General features: G+C 43.4%; 1 protein-coding gene across 1 annotated transcript in view; it reads left to right on the forward strand.

The window, feature by feature from the left end:
• Positions 1–22,108, forward strand: part of LOC143292683 (bone morphogenetic protein 10-like) — a 47,063-nt gene extending 24,955 nt beyond the window's left edge. The window contains exons 2-3 of the mRNA XM_076603186.1: positions 14,088–14,995; positions 21,859–22,108. Of these exons, the coding sequence (XP_076459301.1) occupies positions 14,088–14,995; positions 21,859–22,092 (1,142 nt within the window). The 3' untranslated portion in view covers positions 22,093–22,108. The remainder of the gene's footprint in view (positions 1–14,087; positions 14,996–21,858) is intronic.
• Positions 22,109–22,363: the final 255 nt, after the last annotated feature.

Genomic DNA, 22,363 nt, shown 5'->3' on the forward strand with positions numbered 1-22,363 from the left:
TGACTGGTTTGACTGACTGGAGACATTGCCTTTAAAAGAAAACAACAACAACAACAACAACAACAACAACAACGCTGTCTTGATGGCAAGCTTCCATGACCTCACCCCTCTACAGACAGCCAGGACTAGGACTTTCCTCCCCTTGGAAAGCCAGATGAACCTCACACCTGGGTGGACGTGAACGTCAAACGAACAGCCAAGACTCACTCACCCATCCGTGGACAGCCAAGACTGCCAGGAACCGTAGTGCACCACAACTGAGTTGAGTTGTATAGACAACAGACCTCCGTTGTGACATCCGTGGGCGCCGATGTGCTTCCAGTCTTGGACTGCAGAGCCACTTGCGAACACAGACTGCGTCATCTTCTCCGGACCCCGATGGACTACCAAGAAGATACCACAATACAGTATAGTAAACTGCACTAATACTGCTGTAATTATGCAATATTTTCGTTGTTGTTGTCTTTGTTGGTGTTGCTGGATAACTGCAAAGGGCAAGGGCAAAACCTACCGATAAAAAGCCATTACCATGACTGGACACTGAAGTCTAGTTTAGACTGGAATCTGCAGTATACTGGAGTTTATAGTATTCTAGAGTCTGGAGTCTGCACTATACTGCAGTCTGGAGCCTACACTATACAGGAATCTGGAATCTACACTATACTGGAGACTACACTATGCTGGAGTCTGGAGTCTACACTAGACTGAAATCTGGGGTCTACACTATACTGGAGTCTACAGAATACTAAAGTCTGGTGTGTACACTATACTGCAGTCTGGAGTCTACACTATACCGGAATCTGGAGTCTACACTATACTGAAATCTGGGGTCTACACTATACTGGAGTCTACAGAATACTAGAGTCTGGTGTGTACACTATACTGCAGTCTGGAGTCTACACTATACCGGAATCTGGAATCTACACTATACTGGAGACTACACTATGCTGGAATCTGGAGTCTACACTCTACTGAAATCTGGAGTCTGCACAGTACTGTATTCTACATTATACCACACCAGAACAGCACACCGACCATGCGGGAACAAAAACGAAAGAAACAAGTTACTGGTTGTCTGATTACTGTCTCGGAGAAGAAGGGGCAAAATATTCTATTGTATCTTCGCCAGGCCATCACTGTACCGGATATCATGTGGCCATGTCAGATCATCTGCAATGGAACCCAAAAGAACATCCTAGCCTGTGTGTGTGTGGGGGGGGGGGGGGGGGGGGTGCTGGGGGGGGGGGGGGTTCTCCCCTGAGTCGATAAGTCGATTGGAATATTGTGTCTCTGTCCAAAGCTCCGCCGCCGGCACTGAGTAAGCGCTGTCCGTTTCAATTATCCCCGAAGTACCGTCGGCTTACGCCAACATGTAAATCCCGTTAGCGATTGTGCAGCTCAAATGTCACGTCTCTCCCTCTGTGATTGGTTGGGATATTCGATTTTCTGATGGCACCGGATGATTAATACGAAAAGCAAAAAGCAAGAAAATTCTTCTCTTTTTTTTTTCTTTACATTAAAAGCTGTATCAGTTTTGGGTCAGCTTTCTCGCCATTCTCCGTCAAATTCCTTTTGTAAGTTTTCGTAATTTACGTTATGACGATTTTATTTGATTGCAGTGCCGTGTGGTGCTATATTTTACAAGCACTTACCACCACCACCACCACCCACCTTCCATATCGATCGTAATTGTCAGCGCTATGGACCCCCTGTGCTAAGGAGGAAAAGCGCATAATGAATACCAGCTGTATATATAGAATGTATTATATATATACCAGTATATATATATATGTATATATATATATATATATACATGTATGTATATGTGTGTGTGTGTGTTATACATATGTGTTCTGCTATGGCTATTTGCATGTCGACGATTGAGGCCAAAGCTATGTAAATAAATGAATAGATGAATTAATACTCTGCATTGTTTAAACAGTTGCTCAGGAGGAACTGCCACTTTTGCAAAGGCAAAAACAAAACCGTCAAGAACTTATTGATTACTACTCGCAGATGCTTTAAAACTTGGCTGTCTGTTGTCAGTCCAGACCTGGAGTCCTCCTGATAGTTCACATTGTTTCTTATCCAGTCAGCTGCATTCTGCAGGCACACAGCTGATGCCCAAATTCCGGATGTCGTATGAAGTTTCAGTATTTGCATAAAACGAATATCATTTGAAAGTGTTTTTTGTTGTCATCTTTAAGGAATAAAATTGTTCGCAAAGAGAGGGAGGGCAGACGCGTGTAAACTGCAGAAGGAAAAAAAGTGAATAATCCAAAACTCAACAAAAAAATCAAGGAATTTGTCTGGGTGTATTTCATACAGAAGTGGAGATGGGGTGAGAACTGGCATGGATTCCATTACGGGATCTTTAACGTGCGTATTTGATCTTCTGCGTTCGTATACACACGAAGGGGGTTCAGGCACTAGCAGGTCTGTATATCTGTTAACCTAGGAGATCGTAAAATATCTCCACCCTTTACCCACCAGGTGCTGTGACCGTGGATCGAACCCGGGACCCTCAGGTTGAACGTCCAATGCTTTAACCTCTCGGCTATTGCGCCCGTCAATATCTTGGGGTGACGCAGGTTCCATTCCTTAGATTTCTTAGACTGGGGAGAGGATAAGTGTACTCAGGAGACGCAGGACTCTTGATTCACTCAGTGCAACAATATGAATGTAAACACTTGAAATACCATTTGTTAATATTATCATACTTTGATTTGTTGTAACAATATGGTTGCAAACACATGCAAAAGAATTTTCTTCGCAAAGCTATCATACTATGATTCATTGTAACAACATGGGCGAAAACTCCCACTGTACCATTTTCAACGCTATCTTATTATACCATGGCTTATGATATCACCTGGACGTAAACATCTACTGTCCTTTTTTTTCTATTCTGCCCTTTTATACCATGGTTTATGATAACTTCAGGGAGTGCACATGTACATGTGCTGTTCTACATTCTACTCTACCCTTTTATACCATGATTAATTTCATCATAACTTCAGGGGTGAAAACATGTGCTGTTCTACATTCCACTCAACCCTATTATACCATGATGTAATGTAACACTATACGGATGGAAACATTCGCTAAACTGTTTTCCACTCCACACAATTTTACCGTGGTTCATTGTAACTATACGGAGGATAACACCCGTTAAACAATTTTCTGCCCTGTCCCATTATTTCAGGATTTATTACAGCAACGGAGGGTGTAAACACTCACCATACTATTTTCTGCTCTACCGTAATATACGTATGCTTTATTGCAACGAAACGGAGAAAAACACCTGTTATACTATTTTTCAGTCCACCCTAAAATTCCATGGGTTTAAACACCTGTAAGGCCTATTACACATTGTATATTTTTGTAACTCTACCGATTTTTTGTTACAATATTCACGTAAACACCCACTATATTATTTTCTATTTCATTCTATCATACAATGACTTTTAGTAACTACATGGATGTAAACACCTGTTATACTATTATCTACTTTACATTATTTACCCAGTTTTATTGTAATCATATGGGTGTAAACACCTGCTGTATTATTTTCCTCTCTACCCTACTATCCAATCTATGCTGTAAATGAAAATCAGCAAGATTGTCATTTCAATAGTCATTTCACCATCATGTCTCATACAGTCTGTTGGCGTAAACAACTTTTGTTCCATGCCAAAGTGTTCTGTGAATTCCAAGCGTGAGAGAGAGCGACAGAGAGACAGAGAGAGAGGGGGGAGGAGGGGGGCAGAGGCATCGACAAAGACAGGAGAGACAGAGACAGACAGACAGAGAGAAACAGAGACAGATACAAAGACAGAGATACAGAGAGACGGAGATGCTTAGAAACAGAGAATTTATTGTTTTACACATGAACACGTTCAGCCGTTGCAGCTCATCACAATGGTTATACAAGACCTCAAAAGATGGCAACGGGAAAACATTAAAAAGAAAAAAAAGAAAAAAAGAAATCGGTTATCATCTAGAGTTACCGCTATCTGTCACTTTGTGAAGTCGTACACTTTTCGAGCATTGCACACATCCTGGTTCCTATCGTTCACACACACACACACACACACACACACACACACACACACACACACACTAGCACATGCACGCACGCACACACACACACACACACACACACACACACACACATATATATACACAGAGAGAGAGAGAGAAAGAGAGAGAGAGAGAGAGAGAGAACCTGTTCTGTTTCAGCCTAATGATACACTCAGGTGAAAAAAGTATCATACATTCTCATGTCTGTAATAAAAGCGAGTTATCACAAAAGGTGCTCACTGTGACACAGACAACGCCTAGGCAATATACTGGAGACATTAACGATCTTCAACAAGAATTCTTACTCCATACACACGTCACAAAAAGTTTGGGACCACTTGATAAAAGCAGATTTGTTTTCATAAAACGTCAAACGAAGGATTTATTAAATCATGCCAGGTTTCTTATGGACTACTTTTTAGCCTCTCTCGATGAATGACTCAAAGGCTGTTTCAGACAGACAAGCACTATGAACAGCTTTAGAACGTGTTTGAATTCTTGATTTTTTTTTTTAGCCCAAACAAGTACAGTTATTCAGTGAGTTTATTAAACACAGTTGTACAGTTGTGGCTTCTTTTTTTTTTCTTTTCTTTTCTTTCTTTTTTTCTTGCTTTTTTTAAATTCACTTTTTGTCGAGGATAAGATGCAAACAATCATCAGATACTGATGTTTGATGCAATGTTATAACAAAGCATTATAATCAGCATTGAACTGTTGATATTTTGCTAACTTAGTGTATGTCAAAACAACACAACGGATACAAAACATAAATCATAATCATGGTTTCCATTAGACACATGGGACCTCATATGCAGCAACTCATTCCATTTAAACAGCAATGTGAAAAGGTATGGTACACCAGAATACATCGTCATGATACACCTTGTGCATGCATATGGTGGATTGTCATTGTTAAAAAAAAAAAACATTACAAGAAAGCACATTTTATGAGGTTTTATGAGTGGTGCTCAGTGATGATGATGGAGTCTCCCGTCGGACCGACGGATGAGTAGGCAGGTAGGCTTATCTGTCGGTGTGTCCTCATATGAGCTAGCTCGTCGTTCCGACATTAGCCTGGTTGCCTGACCAGCACAGGTGACTTTTTTTAGTGAGGAGGAGTTGTGCAGTCCCTTCCCCACTCTCTCGCCTACCGACGCTCACAGTCCCACAGGTGCTCAATACAGTGGCTGTATATACCGCCGTTTACCGAAAATGTATCATCACTTCACTTAGCATCATTTAACCATGCCCTGTCCCACTTCCCAGGTGGTCCTTCTCTTTTTGTGAACACTGTATAATAGTACAGAATAGACAGCATATTGTTTTACAAAATGAAAAGATTTTTTTTCAAAGAAAACAACAATCTTCAAAAACAAATTTCGATATGTAAATGACGATATTAGACTGATCCAGTTGAAAGTGATTCAAAAATTATTTTTTTCTGATAAACAAATCCTATTTGAAGTATCATTTTAAATAATCTTCTCGCTTTTAAAAAAAAGTCAAAATCGAATAATGAAATCCAATATAAAATCTCGTTCAGTAAAAGAGGCAAGGCCTTCAAGACTCACATATAATAACTGCTTAAAGCAGATCAACTGGGGAAAAGAAATACGCTTTGATATGACCTTCACCTTTATACGTTTATGTTCTGGCCAAAACAAACAACTACACCATGTTTCTTGAAAGTTGGATGAAACCCCCCCAAGGTCAAATATGCTTCTACTTTTTTTTCAGTACGCTATTGTCGCGACCTTGACTCTGACCCCTGACCTTCTGTTTTCATAGATACTTTGTTCGCACCATGACCTATCATTAAAACAAATTTGATGGAGATTATGTGCAAGATCTTCTCTAGCTTTGAAATAGAAACTTCCTACGAATATCATAAGCCATTTTTACCTTGACCTTTAACTTCTGATTTTGAATTTATTGATTTATAGATCATGCTACCCATGAACAGTCGCATACCCAGTTTGATAAAAACTGAAAATTAGATGATTAGGGTATGTGCGACGTTTTCCCAGTTTTTCCCAGTGATCTTGACCTGTTTGTTTACACACGTGAGTCTAATAGATAGATAGATAGATAGATAGATTCATAGATAAACTCGGAGACACTAGCGAATGGAGTTGTTGACCAAGAAATGAAGGTGTTGACCGAGAAATGAAGGTGTTGTGACCGAGAAATGAAGGTGTTGACCTAGTAATGAAGGTGTTGACCGAGAAATGAAGGTGTTGACCGAGAAATGAAGGTGTTGAAGGTGTTGACCGAGAAATGAAGGTGTTGACCGAGAAATGATGGTGTTGACCGAGTGCAGAGGCACTGAAAAGTGGTTGAGACTGATGTATTCTGTAACGCATAGACGTTTCTCATTCTTTTTTATGATCTATCTGTCAGCAAGAACTTTGAAACGTCAGTCATTCCAACAAGATTGTGTGTGTGAGAGAGAGAGTTGTGAACTCTCTCTCTCTCTCTCTCTCTCTCTCTCTCTCTCTCTCTCTCTCTCTCTCTCTCTTTGGATCTCTCTGCTTTTGTCTGTCTGTCTGTCCGTCTCTCTCTCTCTCTCTCTCTCTCTCTCTCTCTCTCTCTCTCTCTGGATCTCTCTGCTTTTGTCTGTCTGTCTGTCTCTGTCTCTCTCTCTCTTTGGCTCTCTGCTTTTGTCTGTTTCTCTCTCTCTCTCTCTCTGTATCTCTCCCTCTCTTTCCATCCGTTTCTCCTTGAATTTCTTGTGTTTGTCTCTCTCTCTCTCTCTCTCTCTCTCTCTCTCTCTCTCTCTCTCTGTATGTCTGTCTCTCACTCACATCTGCTGAACCATATGTATGTGATTTATGCCGATCTCTTTGTGGAAGAGAGAGAAGGGAGGGGAAGGGGGAGGGGTCTCAAACTGTAATGAACGGGCTGAGTATGATAATTGAGCCGCCAACTGTACCGTCTAGAAATGCCCATGAATTATTAATGTATGTGTGTGTGTGTGTGTGTGTGTGTGTGTGTGTGTGTGTGTGTGTGTGTGTGTGTGTGTGTGTGTGTGTGTGTGTGTGTGTGTGTTACCATATCATTCCGTATTTTAAAGCCATGAAAATGAGAAATTATGTCAAATTGCAAATTAATGTGATACAAATGGCATTCGTGAAATAGATCTTACTGCCGACTGAGATATTAACATAACACAACATTGCTGCCACTTGGTTCTAAACTTGCTTTTTGAACTCATTCTCAAGAACTGTAAACTGTGAAGGGTTTTAAGCTTTTTCTTTGTTTCCTTCTTTTTTTTGTCTTCAAAATTAAAGCACTCTTAACGACAGTTTAAGTTTATACTCACAATTTAGAAACATCAACAACAACGCTGTCCAATCCCCTATTTGATATAGAAATCGTTTCAGCTTACTGTTTTTTTGTTGTTGTTTTTTTGTTTTTTGTTTTTTCGGGGGATGAGGCGGGTGGTGGGGGTATTCATTGTCATTGGTCGATAATATGGAACAATGATTTCAGGGTATATGAGGAGAAAAGAGGGTGGGGGTGGCGGTTAGGGGGACCGAAAAATAAGAGAGAGAAAAATCGAAAGTGATTCTTTTCCTAAGTTTATGTTTCCTATTGTCCCACTCACTTCTTAGATTTCATTGCATTGCATTGTATTGCATTGTATTCCATTGCATTGTATTGTATTGCATTGTTGTATTGTACGGTACTGTATTGTATTCCATTGTATTGTATTGCATTGTATTGTATTGTATTGTATTCCAGTGTATTGTATTGTATTCCATTGTATTGTATTGTATTCCAGTGTATTGTATTGTATTTCATTGTATTGTATTCCATTGCATTGTATTCCATTGTATTGTATCATTATATTGTATTCCATGAAATTGCATTGTATTGTATTATATTGTATTGCATTGTATTGTATTGCATTGTATTCCATTGTATTGTATATGTATACTATTGTATTGTATTGTGTTGTATTGTATTGTATTGAAAAGAGGAGTCCAGTCACACACACACTGGTGATTGTGGACATTTTTGTTAGAGTGTTTATTTTCACATTAGAATGTTATCGTTTAAGAGGTAGAAGGGCGCAAAAGCCGAGTGGATAAAGCGTTGGACTTTTAATCTGAGAGCCCCAGGTTCGAATCTCGCTAACGGCGCCTGGTGGGTAAAGGTTGGAGATTATTTTCCGATCTCCCAGGTCAACATACGTGCAGACCTGCTAGTGCTTCAACCCCCTTCGTGTGTATACGGCAAGCAGAAGATCAAATACGCTCGTTAAAAATCATGTAATCCGTGTCAACGTTCTGTGGGTTATGGAAACAAGAACATACTCAGCATGCACACCCCCAAAAAACGGAGTATGGCTGCCTACATGGCGGGGTAAAAATGGTCATACACGTAAAAGCCCACTCGTGTACATGCGAGTGAACGTGGGAGTTGCAGCCCACGAAGGAAGAAGAAGAGTTTTAAAGGTAGGAGAGGAGGAGGAGGTGGGAATGAATGGTGAGTTGGGGGGAGGGGGGCGGATAGATGGAGGGTGGAATTCATGATAAATATTTGAAATAAATATTTAGGTACAGTGACAGAAAATTACACCATGGACTTCGTAAAACAGAAGTCGTTAATCTAACAAAAGAGGATGAAAAGAACATCGAGACACACATTCTGCAAGTCATGCTTTCGTTTTCTCTTCAGAAACAGAAAGAAAAAAAACTGTTCTGTATGTGTTTTCCTTTGCAGGTCGATATAATATCCTAACTGGGTAGGCTAGTTGACAAGCTGACGCACTCACTACATCCTGATCGTACAAAGAAAAACTGAAGTTTGTGAAGAATATCGATCTTGCCATTCTATACGATAGGCCGGACCCCAAGTAGAAGAAGCATACACACTACATAGTATGCACTTTCGCTGATTATTGACGTGAATATTTCTGAAGACTCCTTCCTCTTCGTCTTCTTCTTCGTTCGTGGGCTGCAACTCCCACGTTCACTCGTATGTACACGAGTGGGCTTTTATGTGTATGAGCGTTTTTACCCCGCCATGTAGGCAGCCATACTCCGTTTTCGGGGATGTGCATGCTGGGTATGTTCTTGTTTCCATAACCCACCGAACGCCGTCATGGATTACAGGATCTTTAACGTGCGTATTTGATCTTCTGCTTGCCTTTTCACACGAAGGGGGTTCAGGCACAAGCAGATCTGCTCATGTGTTGACCTGGGAGAGAGGAAAAATCTCCACCCTTTTCCTACCAGGCGCCCTTACCGAGATTCAAACCCATGACCCTCAGATTGAAAGCCCAACGTTTTAAAACTACTCGGCTATTGCGCCCCTCAGAAGACTCAAGACTAGTTTGTCGTTCATGCACAGGTACAGAAGTGGGGGAAGAGAGTGACCAGTAGAATCTGGCAGAAAGCGTCTGTCTGATTTTTCACATTTTTTACCTCAGGAACGCAATAACGTATCTTCTCTTCCAGCCGCTCCTTACGGCCACAGTTTTCTAAATTCAGTCAGAAAGTAGTGGGGAAAGCTTGCTGATAGGTCTAAATAAAGCCATGGCAGAACCATGGCGACGAGATGAAGCCAGCTAATCTGTCAGAAAGTTTCGTCACGCATGGACAACAGTCGCTGGACCGGAAACACAGCCACACCACCTCACACCGGAAGTCTGTCTACGCATCTCAAGAAAACACGCGAGAAGCGTGTGCATGTGACGTTCACTCACGTGCGTGCGTGGTTGGCGGGGACGAGATTATCATTATCGTTATTATTTATCGGGATGGTCCGGGGCTCTATGACTGTGCGCGCGTACACCGATGTCTATTTTTAACCACCTCCACCACCACCGCCACCGCCTCTACCAGCAGATTGGGGGTCCCGGCCACCGTAGCTGTCTGACGGGTCCAGCAGTTTGGTTTTTATTTATACCGTCCAGTTATCAGCTGGCACCGTCCTGCGGACATTCCGCATCACTGTGGCCGAGTTTTGTTTTAACGTCCCGTCACACACACACTGATGATTGTAGACCTCGTCCCTGCATGTGCTGGATGCTAAAGTGTTAATCCACCAATATGCCTTGTGGTGTTTTCCCCCTTCCTGGTACCTCCTACACCTACACCTTTTTTTTTCTTTTCTTCTCAAAACATCGAGATTTAGCAGTATTATCTTTCTTTCTTTTTTTTATCAAAAGTGGGGTAGTACCCTAGTTGGTAACGCGTCCGCGTAGGAAACGAGAGAATCTGAGCGTACTGGTTCAAATCCCACACTAGCCAGTATATTCTCTCCTTCCACTAGAGCCTTGAGTTAATAATAATAATAATGGTATTTATATAGCGCTGAATCTTGTGCAGAGACAAATCAAAGCGCTTTCGCGCCAGTCATTCACACGCATGCATAACTCTAAAACTGGAGAAACTGAAGACAAGGAAGAGGCAGGGAATTGAGGCTATTTTGGGAAGAGGTGGGTTTTAAGGCCAGACATGAAAGAGCTGAGTGTGAAGACTTGACGAAGCGAAAGAGGAAGTTCATTTCAATTGCAAGGCCCAGAGACAGAGAAAGAACGGCGGCCCAACAGTCGAGAGTTTGAATCTGGGTATGCGTAATCAGAGTGGATCCGAAGCCGATCGCAGTGAGCGAGATTGAGTGTAGATTTGTGAATACATTTGCTGATCTTGTACTTTATTCTGTGTGAGACAGGGAGTCAGTGGAGATGTTGCAAAAGAGGAGTGATGTGCTCAGATCGTTTCTTTCTGAGGACGAGTCGGGCAGCAGAGTTTTGTGTGCGCTGAAGTTATGGTCTGGACGCTGGTCACTCGGGTGCGACAAAAAACCGAGGTCCCGGCCGTGTGTTGCTGCATGCACTAAACGCATGTAAAAGAACCCACGGCAATAAAATGGTTGTTCCTGGCAAAAGTAATTAGAAAATTCCACTTTGTTAGGAAAACAAATTCTCATGCAGGCAGAAAAAAAGGGTGGCACTGTAATGTAATGACTCGCTCTCCCGAATTTCACACACAGAAATATATTGTGACAAAGAGTAGCATAACATAATACAATACAATACAATACAATACAATACAATACAATACAATACAAAACAATCTGCTTTTAACTTCCATTCTACCTCTTCTCCCGCCCCTTATAACAACCAACATTTCGGCTATAGAACCCTGAAATGTCCTCGTTTCTGCAATCTCTAACACGTGACTTGTGTTGAAACTGAGAACTTTGGTCATTGTCTGTTCTCGGGGATCTCAAACTCTTGCCAAGTCTTGCCAGCATGAATTTCTTAGGTTCGGTTTCAAGGAGGTGTCTAAAACTTGTGAACTGATCCATAAACACTGCACCAGCATCTGCTTGAGAAAATAATTGAAACTAAAGGAATAATCTTCAAATGCAATTTACAACTGCAAGGCATCCGAAAACAGTTTATGACTCAAAAACGAGGTGCCAAACTTCTCCATTTTTTCTCTCTTTTTTTTTTACTTGATTATCTGTTCATTTTTCATAGACTCTTATCACCCCCACACTCTGTCCTATCTTTAAAAAGAAAAAAAACAAAAACTCGGCAGTCGTTTTCGATCAACTTGTTGTTTGTTGTTGACGTTGCTGCTTTGTGAAATTCTGAGAAATCTCCATCCCTTCCATCGCGGCCTTTCGCTGACGTCAAACGGACGTCCGCAGGACTGAATTATCGACACCCAATTTCACACGCGTCACTGGTTGCGCGGGGAAGGGGCGATAATTACAGCAAGGAGAGTGGCGGGCGAGGCGAGGCGAGGCAGCAGGCAGGCAGACGCGACACAGTTACCTCACTTGGCAGCCACGCCTCCGATAGGGGGCCCTGCTGGCCTCCCTCTCCAGGTGACTAATGATATAATCACCTGACTGTACGCGCGAATGTCGGCCGTGCAGATGGACTGGGTTAACCAGTACGAAGGACCTGCAGTTTGCTTTTTCTTTTGTCATCATCATCACCATCACCATCAGTAGTAGTAGTAGTGGTGGTAGTCACGGACTTCTATATAAGTCCGTGAGTAGTAGTGGTATAGCAGCAGTAGATAAGTCCGTGAGTAGTAGTAGTAGTAGTATATAGGTCCGTAAGTAGTAGTAGTAGGATATTCATAATTCTTATCATGATTAATATTGTTAGCTAAAACAAAGAAGCAGTTTGTTTGGGTTTTTTAAAGGTGTCACAGCGCCAATACTTTAGCTCGACAAAATAAAAGAAAATGACTGTGCGATTGAATGCTACACACCTTTAGTTCCATGCTAAATGTGTTACATTCACAAAAATGACCTGCCCCATATGTATAATGACGGCACGACCAGTTCTTAATCAACTCAGGCCAGCCCCTCGAACAACTAAGCTTTCATAACACCAAGACTCCAATACTGAACAACTTGACGTAAAGGGCGTAAATGAATTAAACATTACTGCGTATATGGTATACCTATATTTCCAAAAACCCGACAATTTTTTTTATTTTTTTTTAAACAAAGGAGGGGAATTCCGAGGTGGGGACGCACTACTACCCCACATCACCGTAAAAACTGTGTGCGAAGTTTTGTGACCAGATATCACATTTGAAAGTGACAGACAAAAGTATTTGCCTAGATATTATAGAAACCTTCCAAACTCCATTAAATTCCACTTATTGTTTTCCGAAAAAAAACACCTAAAGAATATTGTTAAAACTAAAAGCACTCGTTTCTTCTATCTGTGTCAAACTCCTATCCCCTACTCCTGCCTCCCTCAATGTCTGTGTCAAACTCCTATCACCTACTTGCCTCCCTCAATGTCTGTGTCAAACTCCTATCACCTACTCCTGCCTCCCTCAATGTCTGTGTCAAACTCCTATCCCCTACTCCTGCCTCCCTCAATGTCTGTGTCAAACTCCTATCCCCTACTTCTGCCTCCCTCAATGTCTGTGTCAAACTCCTATCCCCTACTCTTGCCTCCCTCAATGTCTGTGTCAAACTCCTATCACCTACTCCTGCCTCCCTCAATGTCTGTGTCAAACTCCTATCACCTACTCTTGCCTCCCTCAATGTCTGTGTCAAACTCCTATCACCTACTCTTGCCTCCCTCAATGTTTGTGTCAAACTCCTATCACCTACTCCTGCCTCCCTCAATGTTTGTGTCAAACTCCTATCACCTACTCCTGCCTCCCTCAATGTTTGTGTCAAACTCCTATCACCTACTCTTGCCTCCCTCAATGTCTGTGTCAAACTCCTATCACCTACTCTTGCCTCCCTCAATGTCTGTGTCAAACTCCTATCCCCTACTCTTGCCTCCCTCAATGTCTGTGTCAAACTCCTATCCCCTACTCTTGCCTCCCTCAATGTCTGTGTCAAACTCCTATCCCCTACTCTTGCCTCCCTCAATGTCTGTGTCAAACTCCTATCACCTACTCTTGCCTCCCTCAATATCTGTGTAAAACTCCTATCACCTACTCTTGCCTACCTCCTTGTCTCAGACTGGCACACCTTCTACCTGCGCTGACATCTTACATGTCCCAGACTCTATGTCAATATATTCTGACTTCTTACATGTCACAGACTGTCAGTATATCCTGCCCCTTATTTACCTGTCGCAGACTGTCAGTATATCCTGCCCCTTATTTACCTGTCACAGACTGTCAATATACCCTGCCCCTTATTTACCTGTCGCAGACTGTCAATATACTCTGCCCCTTATTTACCTGTCGCAGACTGTCAATATACCCTGCCCCTTATTTACCTGTCGCAGACTGTCAATATACCCTGCCCCTTATTTACCTGTCGCAGACTGTCAATATACTCTGCCCCTTATTTACCTGTCGCAGACTGTCAATATACCCTGCCCCTTATTTACCTGTCGCAGACTGTCAATATACTCTGCCCCTTATTTACCTGTCGCAGACTGTCAATATACTCTGCCCCTTATTTACCCGTCGCAGACTGTCAGTATATCCTGCCCCTTATTTACCTGTCGCAGACTGTCAGTATATCCTGCCCCTTCTTTACCTTTGCAGACTCTGCCGAGGAGGTACGCCCCACAGAGAGCAGCAGCAGCAGCATGATCTCCCCAGAAAGCGAGGACCAGACGCAGCTGGCGGGCGGGGACACCCGTCACCACACTCTGGTCTTCAACATCACCAGCCTCCTCACGGGCGAGGAGGTGTCCCGGGCCGAGCTCCGCCTCTACACCCTGGTGGAGCAGGACCGCAACACCTACCTGGGGGAGGACCGCACGGTCAGGGTGTACGAAGGGTTGAAGAACTACCACCTTCCCCCTGTGGCCTCCAGGCACGTCTACGGACATTCGGGTGGCTGGGAAGCCTTCGACGTGACTTCCGTGGTGCAGACGTGGGTGAGGAAGGGATCCCGGACCGGGGGCGACGGGGTGCACGTGCTGGACGTGAAGATCGACAGCCTGTTTAACAGCCGGGGTGGGAAAGGTGCCGGTACCTCCATGGACATCGACGTGGACCCTGAGCACAACGAGGGACCCCTCCTCGTCGTCTTCTCCAAGGACACCACCTGGCACCTGCAGCAAGAGCTGCAGGAGTTCATCAACCACGAACAGGTCGATGACGACGACGACAGCGAGGAAGTGTCGGATTCCTCTGAAGACTTTTCCGTGGGCAGTTCGGAAGATGCTGATGGTGATGACGTTGACGGCGGTGGTTATGGTGGTGGTGACTCCGCCTCTTCAGGAAGGACACTGAGGCCGCCTGAGCCAGGCCGGGACTTGCTTCTGCCCACGACAACAGAGCCCAGGATCTGGCCGGGAGGAGGGGAGGAGGAGCAGCAGCAGCAGCCGTTGAGGAGGGTGCGGCGGGAAAAGCGGAAGCGGAACAGCTGTCGGCGGAAAACGATGTATGTGCGTTTCCAGGACATCAACTGGCACCAGTGGATCATTGCTCCCCATGGCTATATGGTGGGTACTGTTCTGTCTCCTCCTCCTACCTTTGAAACGATGACATTCAAACTAGTGTGAAAAAAATATTCATGATGATTTATTAACATTTTTATACTGCCAGAGCCTAAAATTAAAGCTATCTAGGCTGTAAAAAAATATTACTTTGACAAAATGTCTACTACAACACCAGTATGTGTCACGGGATTTAAAACAAAACAAACTAGTGTGAAAAAATATTGATGATGATTTATTAACATTTTTATACTGCCAGAGCCTAAAATTAAAGCTATTTAGGCTGTAAAAAAAATATTACTTTGACAAAATGTCTACTACAACACCAGTATGTGTCACGGGATTTAAAACATACAACACCAGTATGTGTCACGGGATTTAAAACAAAACTCCTCCTCCTCCTCCTCCTCCTTCTCCTCCTTCTCCTCCTCGTCCTCCTCCTCATTGTCCACCTCCTTCCCCTCATCATCCTCATTCTCCTCCTCCTCCTCATTCTTCTCCTCCTCTTCCTTCTCCTCCTTCTCCTCCTCCTCCTCCTCCTCCTCATTCTTCTCCTCATCCTCCTTCTCCTCCTCCTCCTCCTCATTCTCCTCCTCCTTCTCTGCTTCTTCTCCTTCTCTTCCTCCTCCTCATTCTTCTTCTCTTCATTCTTCTCTTTCTCCTTCTCCTCATTCTTCTCCTCCTCCTCATTCTTCTCCTCCTCCTCCTCCTTCTCCTCCTCATTCTCCTCCTCCTCTTCTTCTCCTCCTCCTTCTTCTCCTCATTCTTCTCCTCATCTTCTTCATTCTTCTCCTCTTTCTCCTCCTCCTCCTCATTCTTCTCCTCCTCCTTCTCCTCCTCATTCTCCTCCTCCTCCTCATTCTTCTCCTCCTTCTCCTCTTCCTCCTTCTCTCCTCATTCTCCTCCTCCTCCTCCTCCTCCTCCTCATTCTTCTTCTCATTCTCCTCATCATCATCATCTTCCTCCTCCTCCCCATTCTTCTCCTCCTCCTCCTCATTCTCCTCATCATTCTCCTTCTTCTCCTCCTCCTCCTTATTCTTCTCCTCCCCCTCCTTCTCCTCCTCATTCTCCTCCTCCTCCTCATTTTTCTTCTCATTCTCCTTCTTCTCATTCTCTCCCATTCTCCTCATTTTCCTACTGCTCCTCCTCCTCCTCCTTCTCTCCTCATTCTCCTTCTTCTCCTCCTCTTCCTCATTCTCCTCCTCCTCCCCATTCTTCTCCTCCTGCTCCTCATTCTCCTCCTCATTCTTCTCCTCCTCCTCTTCTCCTCATTCTCCTGCTCCTCATTCTCCTCCTCATTCTTCTCCTCCTCAAACTTCTCCTCATCCTCCCCCTCGTCCCCCTCTTTGTACTGAATCCCAGGAGGGGTTGAGGGGAAATGTTTTGGGGCATGCGGTCTGTGTCTGTGACCGCGAGTCTGTCTTTCCCTGTGTGTTTTGTTTTTCTTCTTTGTTTGTTTGTTGTGGGTTTGTTTGGGTGTTTTTTTTATTGCGGGGGGGGGGGGATCTCAAGCTTTAGATTATTTTGAATTCCTGGCCTTATTTATTTGAATATATTTGATTGAGTTTTTGTTGTTGTTTTGTTGTTGTTTTTCTTCTTTGTTTGTTTGATGTGGGTTTGTTTGTTTTTTTGTGAGGTTCTCAAGCTTTACATTATTTGGAATTCCTAGTCTTATATATTTGAATATATTTCATTGTGTTTTTGTTTGTGTCTTTGCCTTGGGCTCTGTTTTTTTGTTTGTTGTTTTTTTGTTTGTTTGTTTTATTGATTTGTTTACATGTTTATGATTTGTTTCTTTATTCATGTGTAGCTCTGTGAACATTTTTGTTGAGATTTGCTTTACACACACACACACACACACACACACACACACACACACACACACACACACACACACACACACACCTGTGCCGCGCATATGTGTGAGTGTGTGCGACTATGTGTGTGTGTGTGTGTGTGTGTGTGTGTGTGTGTGTGTGTGTGTGTGTGTGTGTGTGTGTGTGAATGTAGATCTGTATGCTGCCTATTGTCTTCCCTTGGTTCATACCATATAAGAGCGAACTTTGTTGCTTTTTGTGTTTGTTGTTTGTTTGTTTGTTTTTTTGGGGGGGTTGCTTGTTTGTTTGGTTGGTTGGTTGGTTTTTGTTTTGTTTTTTGTTTTGTTTTTTTTTGTTGTTGTTGTTTTTTTGTTGTTGTTGTTTTTGTTGTTGTTGTTGTTGTTTGGAGGGGGTAAGGGGGGGGTTGTTTGTTTCTTTTTGTTTGTTTGTTTTTCTAGCCTGATTACCTGGACTGCTATAGTGGCATTACTCCCACGCCGCTCATCGGAGTCCTCCATACATAGTTACATCCGAGTTCCCCCGTAGCAGTCCAAACGTCCGCAGTCCACAGCGAACCATCAATTTAAGAGTGCTAGAGGGCCACACACCAAAGGAGACCCTGCACAGCTTCTTACTGGGTTACTTCGGTGGTGTTTAGAAGAGGGCGAACTTACCTATTCTAACTCACTCGCGGAACAATTACCGTCGAACATGCAAATGGTACTACATCTATTACTATTACTACACGCACAGAAGTCGTGGTTGAAATAGTATTACCCATAAAAGCAACAACAACAAAATTATAATTGTATCTTTTTCCGGATAAAAAGTTCTCAAAGAACTATAAAATAAATGAATAAATCAATAGAAAATAAAGAGAATTAATAAATAAATTATATATATATATGTGTGTGTGTGTGTGTGTGTGTGTGTGTGTGTGTGTGTGTGTGTGTGCACTACCATTCGCGTTTCAGTTTTCTTCCTCCCTCTTCCCCCAACCATCGCCCGTATGGCCTTTATCTCTCCGCCCTTCTTCCCCCTCCCCTCCCCTCCACACACACACACACACACACACACACACACACACACACACACACACACACACACACACACACACACACACACACACACACACACACACACACACACACACACACACATTAAAGCCACCGAAAAGAAAAGCATGCAATGCAGATACTTCAGTCTCCAACACAAAATCCTCCTTTCGCATGAAACTCCACCCCACCCCCTTCACATCAAACTGATTTATCCACCAGATTCACAAGAAAAAAAAAAGAAGAAGAAAAAGAGAGAGAAAAAAACATCCAAGATAGTAAGAACCGACATCGTTTTTCTTTTTCCGCTCAATAGGTCTTCGTGCCAATGCAGTCAGTATGAGTGACACCCCTTAAACAGACCACAGTGCTGGTCATTCTTGCTAACGGCCCCCAGGCAAAGCTGTTCTGGCACGTCTCAGTGTTAACAGGTGCTTCACGGGAAGGACGAATACCACTTGACCTCTTTGTTTCAATGTGTGTGTGTGTGTGTGTGTGTGTGTGTGTGTGTGTGTGTGTGCAGTTAAAAACAAAAATAGCATCAATTTCTTTTTATGAATATTTAAAAATATAGTTGTTGTTCTTTTTTTTTTAATAGAAACGTGTTCTCTTGTTAAGACGCTGCTTCATCGTTCATTTCCAGTCACGCATGCCCAGTCAGTGGCGGCCAATCTTTCCAATCTCAGTAGACGGTTGTGGGCGTAGCAGGCTGAGGAATTCGCTGAGGTCATGTTACAAAGACATGGAGTCTGAGAGAGAGAGAGAGAGAGAGAGAGAGAGAGAGAGAGAGAGAGTTTATCTACACCGTGTATTTTATAAGGGTTGTCTTTCATCCGTTTTGTTAGAGTTATGCACGCGTGTGAACTTCGTGAGTGAAAGTGCTTTGGTTTTTCTCTGGGTAACGCTGCTGGTCAGGCATCTGCTTCGCAGATGTGGTGTAGTGTATACGGATTTGTCCTGATAAGTAGTGACGCCTCCTTGAGTAACTGAACTGAACTGTACTGATTTTTTTACGTAGAAGCGCTATATGAGTACATTAGTAGTTGATGATGGAGTCTCCCGTCGGACCGACGGATGAGTAGGCAGACAGGCTACATTAGTAGTAGAAGTAGTAGTAGGCCCGACACTCGGCTTATATCACAGATTGACATAAGTTTACATTTGGGCCAACAGCAAAGTGAGAGCTGTATTATCAATGGTTTCTCCAGTCAATGGGAAATCATTTACAGCTTAGTCTTTTGTGAAGGACTATGACTCTCAAACTAGGAGGCGAAATTGCACTGGTTCTTAGTGCTGCAGCCTTGTGGGCTAGTTGGCCTTTGGGAACCATCCCAACGCCGACTGTCCTAAAACCCTCCTGTCCGAGAGAGTAAGGATGTAACTTGGGCAAGACACTCTCCACTATAATCTAATTCTAACCTAAATAGTCGGAACAGCAGTTGCCTCCTCTGCTGTTCTGATGGTCATAGTCGGACACGACTGACTATCATATATATATATATATATATATATATATATATATAGTAGTAGTAGTAGTAGTAGCACCAGAGCCAGTGAAGGGACATGGGGTGAGAGAGAATCGTCCACTTGAGCATTTACGAAAACTGTGTTATGGGGAGACATGGCGGAGAGTAATCAGCCTTCCGAGTTTATTTTCTTACACCGAGGACCAGGAGACCGGGCGAGAAAGCGAGTGCAACAGTGACAGAAAACCAGTGTGCACAGGTTCGAGTCCCATATGCGAATCGGGATTTTTGCTCCTCAGACTTCGTTTTGGGCAACGTTAAAAAACCAACGTGTGCAATATCCGAGTGGTTAAAGCTTTGGAATTTCAATCTGAGGGTCCCGGGTTCGAATCTCGGTAACGTCGCCTGGTGGGTTCAGGGTGGAGATTTTTTCCGATCTCCGAGGTCAAGATATGTGCAGACCTGCTTGTGCCTGAACCACCTTCGTGTCTATAGGCAAGCAGAAGATCAAAGATGCACGTTAAAGATCCTGTAATCCACGTCAGCGTTCGGTGGGTTATGGAAACAAGAACATACCCAACATGCACAACCCGAAAACGGAGTATGGCTGCCAACATGGCGGGGTAAAAACTGCCATGCACGTAAAAACCCACTCTTGTATGTACGACTGAAGGTGGGAGTTGCAGCCCACGAACGAAGAAGACCACCGCCGTGCACTGGACACAGTGGGTATCACTGACTTCACTGCCCAGATGGTCCTGAAAGGCTATTGGATGGGACTTTAACCCTTATTTTTCACCCTTCGGTATTGTTGTGTGTGTGTGTGTGTGTGTGTGTGTGTGTGTGTGTGTGTGTGTGTGTGCTGATGCAACCACTCACTACTTACCCTCCCCTCCTCGACCCCTCGACCCCCACCACCCCCACCACCCCAAAATAGTGCGCTGGTCGTTTTGCTGACGTCCACAGACTGCGCTGGAATGGAATGTTGATCAGTGGCAGCAGGTGTTTCTGGCAGAGAGCAAGCACCATTTGATGTCCTCCTGTCATAAGGACTGACTGGCGTAGTGTAGTGATGGCCACTCACTGTGATGCTCTTTGCTTCGTCATCAACGTTCGGTCACTACATGAAGGCCCATTGCCACGTATCCTGGTTGTGTGGTCAAGATGTCGGTTTAAATTGTTTGCTGTTATTGTTGTTGTTTTGGGAGGGTGTTGTTGTTGATGTTGATGTTGTTGTTAGCTGTTGTTTTTTCTTCTTTTTTCAATTTTCGGGGATAGAGGAAGGGTAGTTTTGTTGTTGTTCTTTGTTTGTTTGTTTGTTTGTTTTCGATTTAAAGGGGATACTTAATATGAATCACATGATGACATCCAACAACCTAAAAATCTTAACCTTATATGTTTTCGTTTTCTTCTTTACTTTTGTTGGTAAACAAAAAAAAGGGGGTTAAAAACTTCAAAAACCTAAACACCTCAATCTTACTCTTTCACGCTTTCTTCTTCTGTTTGTTGGTGGACAAAAACGCACAAGAAGTCTCCTTTAAAAACTTCAACAATCAAATAACCTTAACCTTAACCTTAACCTTGCATGCTTTCTAATTAAAAACGTCAACAACTGAATATTGCGGTGATGCCAAAAACGCACAAGAAGTCTCCTTTAAAAGCTTCAACAACCAAATAACCTTAACTTTTACCTTGCATGCTTTTTTTAATCAAAAACGTCAACAACTGAATATTGCGGTGATGCCCTCTGATTATTCTTACTGTTTGCTTCCCCGCCTTGCATGCTTTACAAGTTAACTCACTCAGTACGGCCAGTCCTCTCTTCTCCTCTACACAGACCCCTCGGATGTCCAGTGGGTGTCTGAATGACCCAACCTTTAGCTTCCGTCGTCAGAATTGTGGTATTCTTTGTCAACATTCACCTCTTCAGTATAAGAGCCTTCCGCTTGCAATATTTTGAGGATGGTAATTGGGGTGAAACGCTGTTAACGTCGTCTCTTTCGCCGTTCGTATGGAGAGAGTTAACCTTAACTTTGCACGCTTTTTGTGTTGTTTTTTTTGTGTGTATCTGTTAGTGGACAAAGCGTGCATTAATTTTTTTTTTTTTTTTAAACACCTTCAGTTAAAAACGTCAACAAGCTAATGCCATTAACCTTACCCTTGCATGATTTTTCAGTTTAAAAAAAATCAACAACCCAATAACTTTAACATTGTGGAGATGCTTTCTTATTCTTCCTACTGTTTGTTGCCCCGCCTTGCTTTTTTTTTTTTTTTTTTTTTTTTTTTGTTATAAAAAAACCTACAACTTAATGAATTAACATCGCGGTGACCACGCTTTGCTATTCTTCCTGCTGTTTGTTGCCCCCGTTTCAGTGAGAAACTTTGTTGCTCCCGTTTCAGTGAGAAACTTTGTTGCCCCGTTTCAGCTAGAAACTTCAACAACCTAATAAACCTAACCTCGCGGTGACTATGCTTTCTCATCCTTCTATCTTTTGTTTGTTCTGTTAACCCACCCTTTTTTGTTGGAACAGGCGTTCGAGTGCGTAGGCAAGTGCTACGTGCCGATCGGGGCGCACCTGTCGCCCACCAAGCACGCCATCATCCAGACCCTGGTGCACGCGGCGCACCCCAAGAGGGCCTCGCGGGCCTGCTGCGTGCCCACCAAGCTGGAGCCCATCTCCATCCTCTACCTGGACGAGAACAACATCATCACCTACAAGTACCATTACGACGACATGGTGGTGGCCGAGTGCGGCTGCCGATGACACTACGTCCTCTTCCCGTCGGTCGTCGGTCGGTCGGGTCGTCCGGGGAGCGCTTTAATTTATTCAAACTTGGGAAGCGGTTTTTGTGAATGCTGCTCGTGTGTTTTTTTAATACCCCACCCCACCTAGAGGGCCACGTGATATAAACTTCTTGTTGTCTTGACTTGCCTTCTCGGGGGAGCGTTTTAAACAAAACTTAGGAAGCGGTTTATGTGAATGCTGCTCGTGTATGTTTTGATACCCCCACCCCACCTAGAGGGCACGTGAAATA

Source organism: Babylonia areolata, chromosome 18 (genome assembly GCF_041734735.1).
Source record: "Babylonia areolata isolate BAREFJ2019XMU chromosome 18, ASM4173473v1, whole genome shotgun sequence".
NCBI lineage: Eukaryota > Metazoa > Mollusca > Gastropoda > Neogastropoda > Buccinidae > Babylonia > Babylonia areolata.